Genomic DNA, 21,083 nt, shown 5'->3' on the forward strand with positions numbered 1-21,083 from the left:
TCCCTAATGCGAAATTTGAGCGTAGCTCAATACTTTTCATTTCGCTTGTCAGTATTTTGTATTATGACTAATTAGGTACACGGTTTATATTAGAAAGAGAACGTCGTGAGTAGCGTAGCGGGCGCGGAAAATCTGTCTCGTGCCCTCACTGCAAACAGAGTGAAGTGTGGCACGACTGCCTCGCTAATCGGGAGATCGCGAGAGGCGTGGGCACGACGCGTGGGCACGATTCAAAGCAGCCGCCGCAGACAGACCTCCGCTCACGCAGAGCTTGGTTTCCATATATGACACCGGTGGTATCACCGATGTACAAACGACGCGCGCTATTCTGGCGGCAACTAGTAGCCGCTGTCGTCGCAAAGCCCGTCTTGAGCGGTACTGTATAGGACCTTCTTCTAACACTTTCGCCGTACCCTCCTCCTCCACTTTCCTCCTAGCGCTCTCTTCGCTATCGCCATCTTTCACCCAGGCACCGCGTTGGCTATTTCATCCTTCGCTATGCTCGCTCACTAGGTTACGAGGACGCCGAGGGACGACGCCGACGCCGACGTTCGCCGGAAGAACGGGCGCCCAAGAGCTGCGCTCTAAAAAGATGGTGCAGTCATGCAGCGTGACAGTGATTCTTTCTTCTAAATTGCGTCAGGTGCACAAATAAAAAAAAGGCAAAATCGCTCGAATGGTTGTACACATGCATGGTTTTAGGAAACTACAACATCACGTCTTCTAAAGCACCTAAAACTCTTCGAGTACAAAAACATTTTGACAGACAAAAGCAGTGTCGCAATCAATATTTTTGTTAAATAAATTTTGTTCGTTCCGTTTGTTTCAGGCTCTTCTTGTAGAATTTGACACTCGGGCTTTGAGACGGCTGCCAGGTAGTCATCTTGATATATATGGCCCTTGCAACCCTGAGTCACCTATGAAGTAAGAAAACGAGCAGGCGCGTGCGTTTTGTTTGGCGTTCGCCATTCCATACGGTAACTAAACCCACATACAGTATAAGTTTGTTGCAGCAGGGTAGGTGTAGCTCTTCAATGACCCCATTTCATAACTTAAATCAATGGATATGTGCACTGGGCATCCAGTCGGCGTCAAAGTGGTTCATTAAAGAGCGGCACATGCCAAGTAGCACACATCAAGTGACGCAAGTTGGTTCCGATGGTTGACATTGAACCCAGCTTCTTCAGCGCAGAAGCCAGATGCTACATTCATTAGGCCATGGATTACCCAGGACACCCAGGTTGGAGTGAAGGAGCTTAGATAGCGATGGACTAGAAAGCGATGAACAGCGCTAATCGTATTGAAGAAAGGAAAAAAAAATGAGAAAAAAGAAAATTGTGCAGATCCCACACACCGTGGGAAATTATGTTATGCGACGAATTTTGCAAATACATGGCTGTACAGAATTTCGAAGCAATAGCGCAAACTTGAGACAGGGACACAGGAGGCAAGACAATCATCTGTTCTTTTCTTAATTTTGCGCTATTACTCCGTTGTGATGTACCAACAAGCCCAAGCTGCTCTTGTATACAGCATTGTTTTGGGTTCCGCAATACGATACCAGGCGGACCAACGTGTTCCTGTAAATTGAGTAGCTGTGTGTGGGTCACCAGCGTATTTATCTGTGACGACAGCACCGCGAGGACAACCAGGATTTAGACAATCGTATGGTGGCAACGGCATAATTTCAACGCCGGCCGTTTGACGACAGCCTACGACATGGCAATTGTTCAGTTCTGCAGGTAGTGGACGAGCATAAGCGAGACAAACACGGATTTTGACGTCATCAGTGACTACGTGTTACGCAATCGTAATATGGCTATTTCTTGTGGTGTACGTTAAAGCGACGATTGCGCTTGTACTTCGGCAAAGAAATGTTAAAGCTTTATTTACTTGGGCGATCATGAAGTCTGTAAAACGTCGCAGAGTTACTACGTAGCATAAGCTGTTACGAAGAAAGTACTCGGCTTAGTGGGCCGGTCCCAGAGGTTGTGCAGTGTAACACGACGCCTCAAAGCGCGAGCTGTCACAAAGAAAGAAGACGACGAAGTGTCACAGAGTGCGCACGCCGAGTGTTTCAAAGAGCTGGTTGACCGCTGTGTCGACTATAAATTTTCACCCTCTATGAAATACATACCAGTTGGAAGTCAGCGCTGTGTATGTCGCTTCTCCGTTCGTCCCTTGTTCTTTTTTGGACACTGCTATTGACGATCAAGAACAACCAACTAGCCGAATTTCAGCTCTAGATACATTTTTGCTTTGTGACTGTGTAATTGCGCTAGGATTCGCTCAAGGAGCGACTCGCGTGGACAACGACGCGTTCGTTGGTGTCGAAAAGTTGTGAGGGCGCGCCGGCGCCAACACCGCTAGTATCGGTGTGAAGTCGAAGGGTCGAAGTGTCAGAGAGTGGGCGTCAGAAAGAGCTTCAGCTCCCAAAAAGCGGGCTCATATTCAGCGGTCCTTTCAAAGGGATGTCCTTCTGATGGAGAGACGTCAGCGGATACGGCATATGTTATACGAGAGAGAAATCTCTACCAGCTAGCCCTCCTGGCCTGTCGCCGCGTCAGCCTTCCCTGTGATTTTACGAGTTTAAATTCTATGAGATCTTGTGCAGTCGGGGAGCGAAGCAGTACGCCGCGTGCTTTGTTTTATTTCTTTCGCGCTAGTCTGCAGTCATCATTCCACCAGGGGATCCGTCTTTTACACGGGAGACCATTTGTTTGGGAAGTGAATTTTTGAGCAGCGTCAAGAATAAAAGCGCTAAACTACGCTAATGCGTCATTGATACTAAACTTGTTAATAAGATCTCGTCTTAAATTAGTTGAATTTTAAAACCTTTTCAATCAGCCGATGTATTTTCCAACGCGGGGTGTGAGGCGGACTGTCATGTTCCTGTATTAAGCTCAGCGTTACAGGAAAGTGGTCGCTCCCAAATGGATTCTTGACGAAATTCCATTCTATGTATGGAAGGAGGGTCGCAGTGCCAATAGCTAAATCTAGGGAAGAATATGAATTGTGGTCGATATTGTAATAGGTGGGCTCCTTTGTATTAAAGAGGCACACTAGAGGTTACTAGGAAGTTTCCTGTAAGACGACCCCTTTGCATCAGACCGGGAGTCTCTCCACAAACTGCTGGGAACATTAACATCACCAGCGATAATGTATGGCTCTAGGATCTGATCAATTAGCGTGTAGGATTCCGTTTTGCTGAGTTGATAATGACATGGTTTACAAATTGGGCAGTGGGTACTAACTTGTTGAAAAGAATCGTTCCCACCAACACCGCCTCGAGGGGCGTCAGGAGAGAAAGATTCTGGCAAGCAACAGACTCGTCAATTATTGCTACACCTCCGGACGAAGCAATAGCGTCGTCACGGTATTTGCGGAAGATGGCATACTGTCTGAAGAAGTTTGTTTGTGTGGGTTTTAGACTTGTTTCCTGAACACATAGTCTTTTTGGATTATGCTTATGAAGGAGTTCTGTGATATTGTCGAGATTGTGGAGAAGTGATCTCACGCTCCACCGTAGAATTTTTGCGCTCATTTTGATAGTGTGTGTGATGCTGTGTGTTCAAGAATGGAAAATTATGTCACAGAGCCCTTTCTGGGCGCCATGACGCAGGGTTTGTCTCTTTTGGAGCGGTAGATGGATTCGCGCCTCTCTGTAGGCGCTAACTGCGCCCTCATGCTCGGTGTTGTGTCCATGGCTTCTTTCGAGGCGCCGCACACGTGCGAGCGATGTGTTTGCTTTGAAAGCCTCGCCTCGAACGACGAGACCTTGAAGCCAACCAGCCCGGAGGTTGATGGGCTCTTCTTGAATCACGGAGAAACACTGGCTGCACCCGCCGAGTGGGCCGATCGTCACCACCGGTTCACTGTGTGCGGACCGGACAGCCGCCAGAGGCCGTTGTGCCGCTGCCCCCTGATGCGCCACTTTAGCAAAGCTGTTCTTCAGCAGGTACGATGCCCGCCTGCGTGTTTCCTTGAAAGTTATATTTTCCTTCACTTTACTTGCCTTTATTTCTTTTTCTTTTTTCCAGGATGGGTACGACCGCGAATATCCGGCATGCTCCCCTACCGCAGTTCACACAGTGTAGATAGTTTTCACAAGACTCAGAGGAGTGTTCATGAGCACTGCACTTCGCACATGTCTGGGGGCCTGGGCAGTTCAGTGAACTGTGGCCGGATTGTTGACGCTTGAAACACCCCAGAGGATTTGGCGCGTACGCCCTGACACGAAGCTTGATTTACCCGATCTCGATGAACTTGGGCAGAACAGTTGAGGCAAAAGTAAGCACGAAGTGCTTAGTCGGGATTTCGTTGCCTTCACACCTCATCTTTCTGACGGGCAGTCTATCATTATATCAACGTAATTACCACACCATTATTGCATATTTGAATAGCAATTACTCGGTTACTCCAAGTGCATTTCCGCCGTCGTCGTCACCGTGGGTGTGGACGTGACGTTCCGTAGAAAGTACATGTGCGATACCATCATGGCCGCGTGCCGTATGCTGTATGTGCGTGTGAAAGCCTGTAAGGGTGAGCCGACGATGGCGGCTCGATGTCGTGTGCACAAGGCACCAGGGGGGGGGAGGCGTTCTACTCCGGCGGCGGTTGCGTATGGCGCGGCCGCGCGTTACCGCGCGGGCCCTATCTCGAAAGTGATCTGCGATTGGGAGAGAATGCATGCGCAGAGCGCTGGTAGCTTCGTGTGCGCTGTGTTTTCGCCGCTTAGTTCGCGTTGAAGCGAGAGGCAGCACGGAGGCCAATACGTTCACTGCTGCTGCCATGGTTCCTCACACAGCGAGTGTCTTCGGTCATAGAGAGGGTTGTGTTCCCGTGTGTTTGCTCACGCAACACCATGATCCTTCATTCAATTAGTAAGAGAATATTTACAACTTTATACGACCGATAAAACTACTATCCTTACTTTCTATAGCTGTCTAATAGTTTGCTATCACAATCGACGCTTGGTCTTTCAGGCGAAACTGCGTCTTTTTTTCATTGTCACTGCAGAACAAAATCCCCTAGCTGTCTCCAGCTGGGTGATGATGAGCGACTCCTACAACTCTCTGCCACGAAGCGACTCCTACAAATTTCCCTATTCCATCACGTCATCCATTCCTTTGCCATCCTCGACTCCACTTCTTTTTCTTAGCAACCACTGTGTTTCTCTGATAAGACCTGCCAAACTACACCTCGTCATGTTAACACAAACCAAAATATCAGCTACCATCGTTTGCTTACTAATACATACCGTTTATACGTCCCTAAGAGGCCGAATTAAAATCTGACGCCTAGCAAGTGTGTACCCAGTCAACCATGCCGTCTACAACTCGGTGATCTCACCAATAAAGGTCACCTGTTGTATCCTCCTTCTCTGTTTTTGCATGTAGTTATTTACAAAACAGTGGAGGACACTTGCTTGATAGTGTACAATCCCTTGAAAGAGAAAATTGTCACCCACCCAACAGTAGCAGGAAGCTATAAAGGAAATTCATGATTTTAGGTAGTTACCGCAAGCGAAATGCGAGACTTGAAGAAAGGGTCAACACGAAGCAGCACTGACAACATATGATCTAATGAAACAAAAGCCAAGCGTATAAAGATTAGACACACGTGTGCACCCGAAAAGCAACGTAAAAACCCTCAAACACAGAGCGATCTTAAACAGGGGTGCGATACAAATACTAAGATAAGCGTTTAAATACCAAGATAACTTTTTCGGGTGCATACGTGTGTCTGATCTATATACGCTTGGCGTTCATTTCATTGAATCATCAGTTGTCAGTACCGCTTCGTGTTGTCCCTCTCTCCCAAGTCTCGTTTTTTGCTTGCGGTAACTTCCCAAACTCAGGAATAAGCAACTGGCTTACACCCACACTCTACTAAGGAAATTCACGTGGGCTTCACAGAAAGACAGCTTAAAGAACATTTTGTCTGGTACGGGGTTTCTCAAGAAAAAGTTTTTCAGGAACTGCGAAGCTTTCTTTGAGAAACCTGTTTAGATTTCTATCTGAGCTTCTTGGCTACAGTGGGGTAAATAACCAATTATTCCTTTAACGAGCTTTACTCCACTTTGCGGGCTACCGCAGAAGTGATAGGTCATTTACTTTTACTTATTTCTGTCTTTATTTCGGCCACCCTTATAGAAATATTCTTTTGAATTATCCAGCGAAAGAACGCAGGACGCTTTATAATATGTACATGAAGGATTTTGTAGAGAGATACTTAGTTCAGGATACTGAGGTTCAGGCTTTTTATATCACTTTTCTGCCATGAGAAAGCACATTGTTTGCTACTCACAGAAATCAACATTTATTCAACACTCAGAAGGAGCATCACGAACAAAGTTTATCGCGACGGACTGATTGATATACAAGACAATGTATTCTGGCGTGAGAGGTCCATGGAAAAACGTTTCAGAGACAAGCAGTCATTCTCCAAGTGAAAGTGATCATGCGCTCATACGCAGATGGCATTTTTGCAAACCTGGGACAAAACGAAAAGAAATTGTTAAGTTTCGGGGTGCTTCCTTTAGGCACCAAAGAACCATTGCACATTAACTCAGTTGTGGCTTGCATTCCTTGAACTTTATTTTGCATTTCTGATATTTTTCTGCCTAGTTTTCAAGAAGCTGATTGTAACGAACTCTATTTTACGCAGGATGTGAGATGCGAGTGACGGCACACGCGAAATATCCCTGTAAGATTCTTATCGCGCCGACATGATGAGTAGGATATAGGACTTAGTTTCTTACGATATCCCTTTGAGAGAAAGCAGGCGTCGCGCCGCTAATGTACGTGTAGGAATTACGGTACTGGCATCGTTCTCAGAAAGCCAGGATCTGCCAGGATACCATTCCGTATGTCGCAGTGATTCACTGGCTATTAAACAACACTTTGAGAACTAACTGTTTTAGATATTGCGCAAAAATTTTTTTCATCGATTAGGACTTGTACTTGAATGTACAAGCATATAAAAATTGGAAGACTACTGATGGCCCGCTAATGTTGGAGAACAGACGACAAAGTCGGCACTCGCTGTGCGACAATTTGTCACCTGATTTTTTTTGTTTTAGCTTACTTATGCGCTGTAGGTGATACAACTTCATTAAAAATGTTGTACGGGTGCATGAAAACTTTTGTGAGATATTATTTTAAGAAAAGTTTTTCTGAGCAGTCCAGACCAAATGTTCGGTGAAGACACGTTCGAGACAAGGCCTCGCACATCCACATTCCCTATTTCCTAACGCGGCATAGCGTCCATTAGAAAACTCTCATGGACAGTTGCGCCAGATTTACATATAGGTAATATTTAAGAAACTTAGAGGCTAGGGTTACACGGCATTGAACTGGGCCGGGTGAAACATAAGTCTCCGGCTACTTCATTTCACTTATATGAAAAAAAATATAAATTTTCGTCAGTGAAATTAACAAATATAATATGCAACAGATTAATAAAAAAGACACTACAGCATGGGCAAACAATAACACAAACAAGAGTCGGGAAAAAGACGAAACAGCCACAGTGCATAAAATGGTTCCTAGCATTTCGAGGACATGTCCGTACTAAGTGAGAAGCAAGTCTGCCATAATCACGAAGTCTTTCACTGCTATGAAAAGGCCCCTTTCAGGGCCAGTAACATGTCATAGTCCAAGTATCCTCCCGATACACAGTGGATGACTGATCCCTAAGTTTAAAGCGGAGCTGTTGCCGTCGCTGGGCACATCAAGGGCAATACAGCCACACGAGGGCTGCCTCCTCGTCCGAGGCTCTACGCACGCGCATACGCGAATGCACATGACGTGGAGCTTGTGCGATGAACTTGAAAGAGAAAGTGCGGAGCGTAGGCCACACCAAGGAGAAAGCTATGAAACAAGGCTTCCATACTTCGCAGTAACTTCCCATATACGCAGAATTTCAGTTCAGGGTCCACGGTTTACGAAACTTATCTTTTGGCCTCTTCATCGAAGCATATACCGCACATTTTCTTCTCTAAGAATTTTCGTAGTACGCTTCTAACGTCGTAACCGAACAACGGAATGGTGTTTTCTCCCGAGTCCACGTTCGTGTGATTATGCAAAAAAGAAGTGAGGCGTGCGGACAGGACACAAGAGTAGAGAAGTGGACAACACGAACGCCGACTATCAACTGAAGGGAGCACTGAGGCGAAAAAAGAAAGAAGACAGAAAACTCAACTGCGCTAGCTCAGGAATGGCAACATCACGTGTCAGTCGGGAACACGTGCCGGTCTACGTGAGAGATAACTGTTAAGGCACTTAATCTCTTCCTTATGTATTGTAATCGAAGGCTGACTCACGCACGCACTTCCACCATTATAGATATGCCAAGCCTCTACCATAAGACGCGTATCTTCATTCTTATGCCTGTACAATATCGCGCATTCATCTAACTCTGGCGTGCAGTTACAATCTCGGCAATGTAGCGAAAGATATATATATATATATATATATATATATATATATATATACCTTTATTCATAAAAACAAGTGGTACAAAGTGCCAAGGCATTAGGAAAAAAGTTGCTACAAAAGCAACTTGACTGGTCCTAATAACCAGAGGGTCCAAAAGGCAGCAGACAGCAAGGAGCGAGAAAAAAGAAAAAAAAAGAAAAGAAGAAAATGAAAGGAAAAGAGGAACAACGAAAATCGAGAAAGGAAAGAGTAATGGCGTGTAGTACATAGGTCTCACTTAAACAATTTGCTGCACACATGAAACAGCTCTGGAAAAACAAAGAATATAGATATATAGATACACAAAACTCTTAAAAAGAAAAACATTTGGTACATGGTTAAACCCAATCTTAGGGCAATAGAAATTATACAGGTCTCGGGCAGAACAATTTGGTACATCGATTAGAAGGCAATCCACCGGTCAACGACCTTTTATGTTCCATTAGCCTCTGATTGATACATCGTCCCGTTTGCCCTACGTAGAACTGGCCACAGCTAAGGGGAATTTTATAAACCACACCAATACGACAGTCAGTAAAACTGTTGTTCTTATTGTGCTTCACTGGACAAATATCTGTTCGTTTTTTGCCTTTTACCCGCTCCTTTTTATTCTGTACGGCAGCGCATATCTTACCTAGCTTATTGGGAGCAGTGAAAGCAACATTAACATCATACCTACTTGCAACTTTTTTAAGCCTGTGCGACACTAAATGAATATACGGAATAGCCACTACTCTTTTTTGCTATTAATGCTTTCTGTAATCACGTCCGTCCCTCTCGAAACCGACTTTAGGCGCTCAGGCACAGCGGCCACCGCTACACTAGGATAACCTGCTTCTAATAGGCGCCGGACCTGCGCATTAGAACTGGCGCTCATTTTGTGCATGCAGGATCTGGTGAGGGAAGACTTAAGGCACGACATGGCAATTCCGTTTTTTACTACTTTGGAATGCTTGGATTGAAAGTTTAGCAACGGCTTCGAACATCTTGGTGAGTACTGCCAACAAACATGATTTTGTTCGAAGATCAAGGAAATGTCAAGAAACTGAATTACGCGTCGCTGAGGAAATTCCTTGGTAAACTTTAATCCTCCCCCATTAAGTTTAAATTGCTCACTTACTGAGGTAGCAGCGGAATCGAATTCTTCCCTATTGCAGAAAATCAGGTAATTATCAACGTAACGAAATATCTTGATAACGCTATCATCTAAGGCTTTCTCTAAGCAGTAGTCAACCTTACTCAAGTAAATGTTGCTAAGAATAGGGGCAACCTTTGAGCCAATACAAATATCTGATTTCTGCAGAAAAACGCCATCTCTCCACCCAATCAGAATCAAATTCACAAAAGGACCACACGTTCGTGTGGTCGTTTTGTGAATTCGTCTGCTCGTTGATTTCAAGGTACAACGGTGTGACCCCTGAAAGGCAGTTTCATGACCGCGAGTTCCAGCAATGTGTGTCCGCTCCATAATTTTCATTATGATTTTCCTTTGTTAAATTCTTGCCTGAGCATTGTAGAGCCGCTGGAATGTAGACATTCAGTTTGCGCAAACGAACCGTAAGCCTGGAGGTTGACTTGTCGCAATAAACCTTACCTTTTTCTAAAATCGCGAACAAGTTCTACGACCACTGGTGTAATAACACGAGACTGCTTAAACATGCGTTGTACTCTTAATCTTTGTCGACAACAAAAGTGCCCACCGAACTGTCTTTGATGCATGAGCCACATTCTCGTGCATCAAACACGAGCCATATGTTCGGTCTACACATCTTTTAAGCCGGTATGCTGTTTGTACATTTGAAGCACCACTAATTGTGCCGCGATGACTGTCGAAGCTCCAAATTTTTCTTCGTTCCCTTGATGTTTACTCCCTTCATTCCCTCGAGCTCGTAATTCAGGATATATCCATGACGGCACTAGTTCATAACTATATAGGTTGAAAAACGGGAACGGCATTATATTTTCCTTGCTTGTCTATTGATTGTTAGCCCCCGAAATTACCACTACAAGAGTGCAGGGAAAATAGGGGGAAGGCGGGAGCTGGTAATTCAAGACGATGAGCAAAACGAGAACAAGGTGAAAGCAGGAGCCAACGTTTCGACAAGTGTACTTGATTTCTTCAAGGCGACTTATGCTTTCCTCGCCACAGTATGCTTTCCTCGACACATATGCTCCTCCTCCCCCCCCTTGTGGCGAGGAAAGCATATGTGGCCTGGAAGAAGACAGGTTCACTTGTCGAAACGTTGGCTCCTGCTTTCACCTTGTACTCATTTTGCTCATTACAGGAGTGGTAATACAGATCATAAGACAATATATTTCCTTTTTATATAAAACATTACTTAAAACGTAAACATAGGAGTATATATACAAGGAAGTCTACACGTTTTGCCCATATAAGGACAGTAAAGCTCACAGTACAGACGACCCTTTTTTGTTTTTTATTGCGATATCAATTATATGGACACTACAGACGCATTTCTGCCATCGGCGTCGGCGTGAGGGTCCGTATAATGTTCCAGGGTAATAAAATCGTCGACGCACGCCATATGCTGTATGTGCGAGTGAAAGCGTGTGAGGGTAAGGCGGCAATCGCAGCTCAATCTCGCGCACGCAACGGATGAAAGCGGGGACGAAGCGCACCGTCTTCCGTCACGCGCAAGGCTCCATGGGGTGGAGGGGAGCGTTCTATACCGGGCGGCCCGGCCGTATCCGGATGTATGCTGAAAAGGATCTGCGACGGGGACAAAGTCCGCGGTACGCTGTGTTTTCGCGGCTTAGTTCGCGTTGATGCGAGCGGCAGAACGAAGGTCAATGCACTCGCTGCTGCTGCCGCGCTTCCTTACTCCAGCGTTTTGACACGGAGTTTCCGCAGTCATCGAGTGAGATGTGTTCATGTTTGCTTGTGCACGCGTGACACCATGCTCCTCAATTTAGTTAATATACCTATGTTTAGAACATTATACGGCCGATAAAGCTACTTTCCTTACTTCGTATAGCTGTCCAATAAAGTTTACATCACTGAGCCGGTCATCAACAACGTACGGGCCAGTACAGTAGGCGAGAAGTTTCTGACACAGGCCACGTTTGCACACCGGGCACCATAGCCAGACTAGATCCCCTGGACAATTGGTGAAATCTCGATGGTGCCTGTCGTAACGCGCGTCTGACCGGTCTTGCGAAGCTAGAGCGCGCATGCGGGCCGAGCGTCGAGCTTATTCAGCGATACACGGGGTCTCAGCGATGGAAACATCGTCGTGGGCTGAGAAAGAAAATATGGCATCCAGTGTGTGACGCGGCTAGCGAGTGTAGAGGTAGAAAAACGGGCTGTAACCAGAAGCTATGTGCTTTGCTGTGTTAAAGGTGTACGTAATAAAGGGCAAAATGTCGTCCCAGACTTTATAGTCCTATGTGACGTACATGGACAACATGCTAACCAGTGTGCGATTGGTACGCTTGGTCAGCCAATTTGTTTGCGGGTGTTACGGTGTCAAGTAGCGAAAGCTGAAAGGGCACAATACAAGATATGACAAATCAGTTCTGTGGAATTCTGAAGGGTGTAGGAAGGCTCATAAAAGGAAAAACTGGCATCCACCTGCATGTTGTACGACGCTACAAACGAAAGCCACATGGGTTTCTCAGAAACAAAGCTTAGTAGTACTTGAAGAAAAATTCGTCCTGGTCCGGGATTTGACCGCGGGACCAAAGTCCTCCCGGGGCGATCGCTCTACTATCGGAGCCAACCAAGATGCTAGCAAATCGCAGCGCGAGGGCGAATTAATTCATAACTTGAATCACAAACGCAATTAATATGGGAACTCAACCCAACGCCAACCACCTATTATGGAGACCAACAAGGGGACGCTGCAGGAGTTGTAAGAAACACTTGCTGCCAATGCCAACTATACGTTATTGCTAAGTGAAAATACGTACAGCCAAGGTCGGTTATTTCATACAAGCTTAACGCTTGCTGCTGGGACGATCGGAAGTAGCAGACAGGAAAATTGAAAGTGAGAGAGATAGACGAAGGTTGGAGGGAGAGACCGAAAAATGCAACTATAACGATTTCCACCGGGTGGGTCAGTTCGAAGGTGCCGTACAGGGAAGTTGTCGCCAAAGAGGTGCTGCCTCCGCCGAGGGGCCTTGACGGTCCAAACATTCAGCATCGGCTCTACCTCCAGAATCCCCCTTTCCCCCAGACACAGCTAAGCCACGCATGGTTAGACGCGGAAGAGTTCAGGCCTCATGTGCTTGGGTCCGTGGTGTCACAACACACCAAACGCCTATTCACTAAGACGCCCCTGCGGGGCCAAGGGCGTCATCTTTGCCTTCTAAGGACAATGGGTGGATTTGCTGCCGCTTTAGCCTTCTCACATCATTCGAAACTTTCGCCTCCTGCGTGTAAAAATTTAGGTTTGAGAGAAAGCACTCCCAGCTTGCTCTCCTATCCTGCCGTCACGACAGCCTGCCCATTGATTTCATCTGTTTGAAATCAACAAGATTTTCTGCATTTGGGTGTCAATGCAGCTTTCCCCATGCTTTGTTTCTTCCGCGGCTCACTGCACTCTTCATTCTGCCACGCTACACGTCTTTTACCTGAACTGACATTTGGTTTCTGAAATCAACTTTTCTGCAGTGTCCGTAATAGGTGCTGTAAAATATGGTACTGCCTCGTTTATACTAAAATTCCTGATAAAAACTCGTGGTCAACAGGTTCATTATTTAAAATGATGCCAATCGGCGGAGGTTATTTTCCATCGAGGGACATGCTGAAGCGAATCATATTGCTAGACCATGTTCAATATTGTGAAGAAATTGCCACTTCCAAAAGGGTTCTCAATAACATTTTAAGTCGGGAAAAAGTATGGAAGGTCCAAGCGGTAAATCGATGGACGAGTACGTTATTATGATGTAGATTATAATAGTTTCTCTCCTTCCTATTACAAGGCATACACAGGAGTTCATAAGAAAGCTTCTATGGCGCTACCTCTCGCTTCGTACCGGGAGTTTCTCCACAAGGGTTGTAAGCTGGTCGATGACACCATAAAATCTGTCTTATTGAGTTTTAAATTCGGAGAAATATATAAAGAGCAGGGAGTAGCTAATATATTCAAAATGGTACCTCGAAGAGTGTCCGTTGTGGCAAATGTTGAAAAGCGACAGACTTTTCCGCAATTATTGCTACACCAACAGATGAGGCAGTAGACTCATGACGGTTCTTGCGATGCGAAAGATGGTGTCATGCTGGAGAAAATTTGTTTGCGATGATATAAAACGTGTTTCCTAAACACATAACATCTCTGTTTTATATTTATTCACTCGTTCTTCGATTTCGTCAAGGTTATGGAGAAGTACTCTTACATTTCATTGTAGTGTCTGTGTCTCTGTGGTTATAATAGTGTTTTTGTTGATTGTTTAGGCAACTAACATTAGGTCACGGGGCCCTTTCCGGGTGCCATAACGTGTGCTTTGTCTTTTTTTGGAGCGCACAACAGAATCGCGCCCCTCCTTGAGCGCTGACTGTGCAGTCATGCTCAAGGAGGAGTGCGATCCTATCGCCTCTTACAAGGCGCTGGACTTGCGCTTTTGCGAGTGGTGTGTTTGCTATGAAAGCCTCGCCTCAAAAGATAAGACCTTGAATCTCACCAGCTCGGAGGTTCATGGCTCCTTCTTTGAAGGCGGAGCAGCGCTGGCTGCATCCTACGAGGGGGCAGATGGCTTCGCCGCCCACTCACTGTGCCTGGGCCATGCCGCCGGGTGCCGTTTTGGCACTGCTCTATGACGCGCCACTTCGGCAAAGCTGTTCCTAGGCAGGTATGAAATCTCCCTTCGTGTCTTATTAAAGAAAATTTTCTCTTTAACTTTGGTCGTTACAATATCTTTTTCTTTCTTCCAGGACGGGCAGGACTGCGAGTATGCGGCATGTTCGCAATCACAATTGATACGGAGTGTTTTCGCATGTTTGAGATGAATGTTCACGGGAGCTACATTTAGCACATGTCTGTTGGCCTTGGAAGTTCTGTGAGCTGTGGTCAAATAGCTGGCATTGGAAGCATCGCAGAAATTTTCAGACATATGGCCTGACCCGGATCTTGCCCTACCTGGCCTCAAACTCTCGGGCAGTACACTTGAACAAAAAGTAAGGAATAAGTGCTTGGTTTTGATCTATTTCCCGTCACACCTCATCTTGATTCTTTTAACATTAATGTCATTTTTTTCGCTCCAAGCTTCTAATAAATTAGTTTCAGTCAGTTACATCAAGTCCTTATCGGAGAGAACACCACGGCTGCTGTTCATGGTACGGTGCAGTGAGGCTATCAATGGGACGCCCCTGAATGACAATAGGTTTCGGAGCTTGTCATGTTGTTTCTTACCTCTGAGTTCCAAAAGAAAATCGGCACTTGACATCTTCGTTACTTTATAGCCTGCACCATGAGCTTCGGTCATACATTTTGAAACGAGAAATAGTGAGATGACCCTCACCATATTTTCTCGTTGAACAGAATGGATCTGGTGAAACCACGGATAATTTCGCTTCTGGTTGCCAAAAAACTGAAAGACTGCTTCAGTGCACCCTCAATTCTGAGTGCGATCAGGAAGTTCTGAGAAAGAGCTGCCCATAAGTATAATTACAAATTTTGGCAGTAACGCCAGCCAAACAAGGGACGCCGCCGGACTTGTAAGAAACAGATTCTGTGAATGCCAACTGTACCCTTCTGCTACAACCAAATTTGTACAACGAAGGTTGGTTGTTGCACACTACGTTAACTCTTGTTGCCTGAAAAAATGGAAGTAAAGGAAACAAAAGAAGACAGGAAAAATTTAAAGTGAGGGAGAAAGATGAAGATAGCAGGGGAGGACAGGTAAAGGCAACTACCGATATTCCTCGGGTGGGTCAGTCCGGGTGTGCCGTCTACGTGAAGAAGAGGGCAAAGGGGTCTGTTGCCTCCACCGACAGGGCATAAAGGTCCGAACTCTAGGCATCGTCTCAACCCCCAGGGTCCCCTTCTTCCCGAGCACGGCTAAGCCGCGTAAGTTAAGCGTGGGAGGGTGCAACCTTCGTGGGCTTGTGTTCGTGGTGTCGCAACGCGCCAAACGCCTGCTAGCGCAGACGCCCTGCGGGGCCAAACAATCTCGGCATACTCTATACTAGGTCTTGTGGGTGTCTTGTAAGCCAAGCGTATTATTACGGGTATAGTTCTGCGCAAATTATGTCTTGGGCTTCATCGGGATAAACAATTAAAATTAAATTATGGGGGTCTTACGTACCAAAACGACCACCTGCTATGAGGCACGCCGTAGTAGGGAACTTAATTAATTTGAGCCACCTGGGCTTTTTTAAATGTGAACCTAAATCTAAGTACATGGGTGTTTTCTGCATTTCGCCGCCATCGAAATGCCGCCGCTGTGGCCGGAATTTCATCTCGCCATCTTGTGCTTAGCAGCCCAACACCACAGCCACTAAGCAAACGCGGCGGGTCACCATCGGGCTACGATAGCGCTGTTACATACAAAGTTTTAGGTTACATACATTAAAATGTGCATTCCAGTATAGACCTGAAGTGGAAATAAGACCTAAATAATTATTCAACTTTAAGTGTTTGACACTTGAATATTTACATATATCGAATAACTAGTGGATTGATTGCTTTGATGCAAGGAAAAAGGAAAGTATTTGATGATATGATTTGTGTCACGCAGGGCACTGCGTGGTAAACGACAAATTCATTTGGAAGAGAAAGTAGAGTTATCTCTTACCTTGTGTCGATCATTGTAGTCGCAACGCGTGCCATCCGGTGCTAGCGTCGTCAAAAACCTCAGCTTTTCGGTTCTTTTATCCTTAACCAGGCAAGGAATATTGCACTTTTTGAGGAACGCGAAGAGCTGCGAAGCAAAAAGAAAGAAAAGGCACAGATTCTTATAGCTGAGGAGGAAGAAGAAGGTATACACTGGGAAGTGAAATATCGGAAAGTACTCTCGGTAGGGAAGCAGTGCAAACAATTGTCTGCTACTATGCAACTTTGAACTGACGCACTAGCAAGGCAGCAGCACGATAAGGAAATTTAGCCGTCTCCCGCTCAGTGGGAATCTGGTTCAGCGAAGCTTTTCGTGCCGTTTCGTGAGAACGCTATGTTTGTTTAAAGACGATTTGCAAGTAGGCCACAGGAATAAGTTGGGCACTTTTTCACTTGGAAAAGGCCCTCTCGACGTAACCGAGCTGCGCTTCAACACCAAAGACACGGCCGACCGGAACCAGCGAGTGTCGCACTCACTATAGACACAAAACCATCTAGTCCTGCACAAAATGTCTGCCAACATACTTGTTTGCAGGTACAAATGACAAGGTCCACTTTTGCTGGTGTCTCATTACTATGTAGGGATGCTGCCCCCTAGCATTTACGAGCAAATGTGTTCTCGTATTCCAGGGAATCTATTATTGCGTATAGACTCTGCTCCACTTCGTAGTTTTGGAAGGTATGTTCATTGCGTTCCACGAGTCCAAAGACTTGATATCGTTGCTATTGCCTTACGATGTGAGCTCAAGGTGCGCGGATCACGGCGCAAGAATGAGAAAGCCGTGATAGCTCCCTACGCACGCCAGCGCCTACTCGTGTATTCAGAGGGGGGTCCTTGAAGGCCACTCCACACCACTCATTCCTCTCCTACTCCCAAAGGTGGTGCAATGTTACATAGGGCGTTAAAGCGCTAGCTGCTACATGAAAGGCTGGGTCCTGCAAGTAAATACAGGAATTCTGTGGTTGTTTTATTGACCTTTGTTGACCTTAAGATACTCTCTGTTGAGTTGCAATAAGATATGCGACATGATTTTTGCCGGGGGAAGGGAGAAGTTGGCGCACTCTCGCTTTTATTGCCATAGCAATTATGTGGACACTCCAGGCGCATTTTTGCCGCCGTCGCCGCCGTCGGCATCACCATGATATATGTATAAAGTACAAGTGCGATAACATCGTAGCCACGCGCCGGATGCTGCGTGTGCGAGTGAAAGCGTGCGAGGGTGAGTCGAGGATGGGGGCTCGATCTCGTGCGCGCAAGGGAGGAAGGTGGGGAGGATGCGCGCCGTCTTCTAGCACAGAAGGCACCAGGGTGGGGGAGGACACGGCGCTTTACTGCGGCGGCGGCTGCGTATGGCGCCGCTGAGCGCGGTCACGCGGTCACTATCTTGAAAGCGATTTGCTAAGGGGACAGTGTCTAGGTGTACCTGGGGGCTGATAGCTTCGTGTGCGCTGTGTTCTCGCTGCTTAGTTCGCGTTAAAACGAGAGGCAGAACGAAGGTTAATCTGCTCGCTGCTGCTTCCGCGCTTCCTCACGCCAGCGTTTTCACAGCGAATGTCCGCGACCATCGAGTGAGATGTGTTTGCCTGTGCGTGTGCGATACCATGCTTGTTAATTTAGTCAGTCGGCGAATGTTTACAAGTTTATACGGCTGATAAAACTACTACCTTTGCTTCGTGTACCTGTATTATAATTTGCTATTGCAATCGAGTGGGAAGAACTGGGGATAAGAGTTAGTGGAGAATACCTTAGTAACTTGAGATTCGCTGATGATATTGCCTTGCTTAGTAACTCAGGGGACCAATTGCAATGCATGCTCACTGACCTGGAGAGGCAAAGCAGAACGGTGGGTCTAAAAATTAATCTGCAGAAAATTAAAGTAATGTTTAACAGTCTCGGAAGAGAACAGCAGTTTACGATAGGTAGCGAGGCACTGGAAGTGGTAAGGGAATACATCTACTTAGTGCAGGTAGTGACCACGGAGCCGGATCATGAGACTGAAATACTCAGAAGAATAAGAAGGGGCTGGGACTCGTTTGGCAGGCATTCTCAATGAACAGCAGGTTGCCACTATCCCTCAAGAGAAAAGTATATAACAGCTGTGTCTTACCAGTACTCACGTATGGGGCAGAAATCTGGAGGCTTACGAAAAGGGTTCTACTTAAACTGAGGACGACGCAACGAGCTATGAAAAGAAGAATGGTGGGCGTAACGTTAAGGGATAAGAAAAGAGCAGATTGGGGTGACGGAACAAACGCGAGTAAATGGCATCTTAGTTGAAATCAAGAAAAAGAAATGGGGGCATGGGCAGGACATGTAATGAGGAGGGAAGATAACCTGTACTCATTAAGGGTTACGGACTGGATTCCAAGGGAAGGGAAGCGTAGCAGGGGGCGACAGAAAGTTAGGTGGGCGGATGAGATTAAGAAGTTTGCATGGACAACATGGCCGCAATTAGTACATGACCGGGGTAGTTGGAGAAGTATGGGAGATGCCTTTGCCCTGCAGTGGGCGTAACCAGGCTGATCATGATGATGATGATGATGATTGCAATCGAGGGCTCGCCTTTTGGGCGAAACTGCGACTTTTTATAATCAAGCTCTTTTTATGGGAAGCAGGCCGGTGCCAAGCGTCTCAAAGCGCCAGATTATACTGGGGAAGGGTAGTAGTAACCTTGCTATTCACACATGCAATGAATGCGTCTGGAGCCTATAGTGGGTGCTATTGTTCGTGCTATTGTTCCTGGGGACACTGCTTCAAACTCCCAGTATTGGCGAGACAGTCAGTCGACGACTCCCCAAACCCCGGTGAGGTTGGCGAGGAAAGTTTCGCTTTAAGGAAAACAAAAAGCGTTTTGACAGCAACTCACCGAAATACCCTAACATCGCTCAAAACAACGATATCTCGGCTTACGATGATAAAGACGTCGACAATGGCGCGATGATGACAATAATGACGACGACACCGTCATAGCAAGTGACTATGGCATTGCGATGATTTCCGAAAAACGACAATGACGGTCGGCAACTACAATGATGGAAAGATGGCTCACGTATTCGGGACCCGAGACTGAATGTGTTGCTAGAGTGTGGTGTGACGTGGTCTAATAGTTCGCAGCTACATTTCGTATGCAAATAAAATTGTGTCAGTTTAAAAGTAGCCTGGACACTCCTTTAGGATGCCAGTTGCCAAGGTTCCTGTTCTTTTCTTTAGAGCGCGTGTTGTATGCTTCCGCAAAAAAAACTCGTCTTGCGCACTTTATCAGAGGCTGATTTATTCTGTCTGACGATAACTTGCTTTTTTGACCTATGTTGCTATATGCTTAGCGGGACACGGATTTAAAATATAATTTTCTCACCTCAAGAAAATAAGCAGCGGCAAACCCTGAGTAGAACAGCTTGCAATAGGCATCTCCGCTCATCACATTTCCGGGAAGTTTTAATGCCTTGTTGGGGAAGGACACAATAGGACAGTTGATTCTTTTTTTCAAACAGACAGATGTTTCTAACCTGTTAAAAAGAAGACTCCAAATTAACCCAGGTAATAAACAAGTTATCGAAGGGGAAACGAACAAACAGACCAAGGTTTAGCACGTGAGTCACAACATGTTGTCCACAGCCTATGAATTCTTTAAAACAAATGTAATGTTCCTCAGTCAGCTTTATTTGAAGTTAGGGAGTATTTTGGTCGACACTGACGTTTTCGAGGAATGTTGTATGATAGCTACGTAAGGACATTACAGCATGTCAAATAAGAGGGCTTACTTCAGGAACGCAGCGATTGCATTTTTGCTGCAATTTGAGAAAGTAAAGTAGCGTTTCCCTTTCGCATATCTGCTCATCAGGTATCCGTCTTCCGTTTTGCAATTACCCCACTGGCCTGGGGTGTCGTCAGGAGAACCTAATCTGAAATAGAAAATACTTCGATTCACTTTTTGTATTAGTAAATGTTATGACTGCCACAGAAATTCTCTCTCCAGGCGTAGTGCACGCCAAGGTGTGATTTCAGCGAAATAAAAATTTCCATCCACATATCTCATATTTCCTTGAACTCATCTGCAAAACATTCTATGGTAAGTTACTGAGATATATCTTTATATTTAAGATTCAGTGCAGTGAATCCTCTGGGTATCCTGCGGGCCTCAAGTTCAATCGAACAACGATGAGATATAGAAAGAAGGTATTCCTAAAAGCTCGAAGTCAGTTTGAGATTAGGGACTTGACCTCGCTGTTATTTTGTGGCCCAGTTTAGGCGACTATAGCAAAGCCTAGGACGAGCCCACACCTGCACCCCCGCTCGGAACAAAAGGGTAGAAGGCCCGAACTGAAGGGGAGCGTTCGGGGAGACGAGCGTGAAGATGAAAGTAGTGGGGTGCTTGAGGTCACCGCCACCACTAATGCCCATGTGCTCCCCAAATGTCCCGTCGACCGTCTCGGTCACGGAAATTGAGCGACGCGACGCTGCCCAGCCGGTTTGATGTTTGGCATCCGCGTGCGCCTGCTAAGGATTCCCGTGAAAATGGCGGTAGCTTTACCACTTAGCCGGCTACGGCCGAGGAATGCTTTTGTGTGCGATTGCCATCGGGTCCCAATATGGTGTTTGTATTTCAAGCGAACCGGCACACAGCTGCACGGGAGGCAGATTTCTCAGTACTGGCAGGGTATCCCGCTGTCCGGCGGATATGCAGTTAATAATCCGCGATTTCACGGAACATTCTCGGCGGCTTGCATGGCGGCCGTTTGCAGGGGAAAAGAGGGAAGACATCAGGGGCCGATACTCGCAGCCCAACGTAGGGGAGAGGGAGGTGGCACG

At 46.2% G+C, this 21,083-nt stretch overlaps 1 protein-coding gene across 2 annotated transcripts in view; it reads right to left on the reverse strand.

Annotated features, from left to right (window-relative positions):
• Positions 1-6,281: 6,281 nt before the first annotated feature.
• Positions 6,282-21,083, reverse strand: part of LOC142563521 (venom metalloproteinase 3-like) — a 74,931-nt gene continuing 60,129 nt past the window's right edge. For both annotated transcript variants that reach the window (XM_075674069.1, XM_075674068.1), the window contains 4 exons: positions 20,036-20,176; positions 19,630-19,780; positions 16,236-16,361; positions 6,282-6,495 (listed from right to left, as the gene is read on the reverse strand). In XM_075674069.1, coding sequence (XP_075530184.1) covers positions 6,469-6,495; positions 16,236-16,361; positions 19,630-19,780; positions 20,036-20,176 — 445 coding nt within the window. In that variant the 3' untranslated portion in view covers positions 6,282-6,468. The remainder of the gene's footprint in view (positions 6,496-16,235; positions 16,362-19,629; positions 19,781-20,035; positions 20,177-21,083) is intronic.

This window comes from Dermacentor variabilis, chromosome 11 (genome assembly GCF_050947875.1).
Source record: "Dermacentor variabilis isolate Ectoservices chromosome 11, ASM5094787v1, whole genome shotgun sequence".
Taxonomy (NCBI): Eukaryota; Metazoa; Arthropoda; class Arachnida; order Ixodida; family Ixodidae; genus Dermacentor; species Dermacentor variabilis.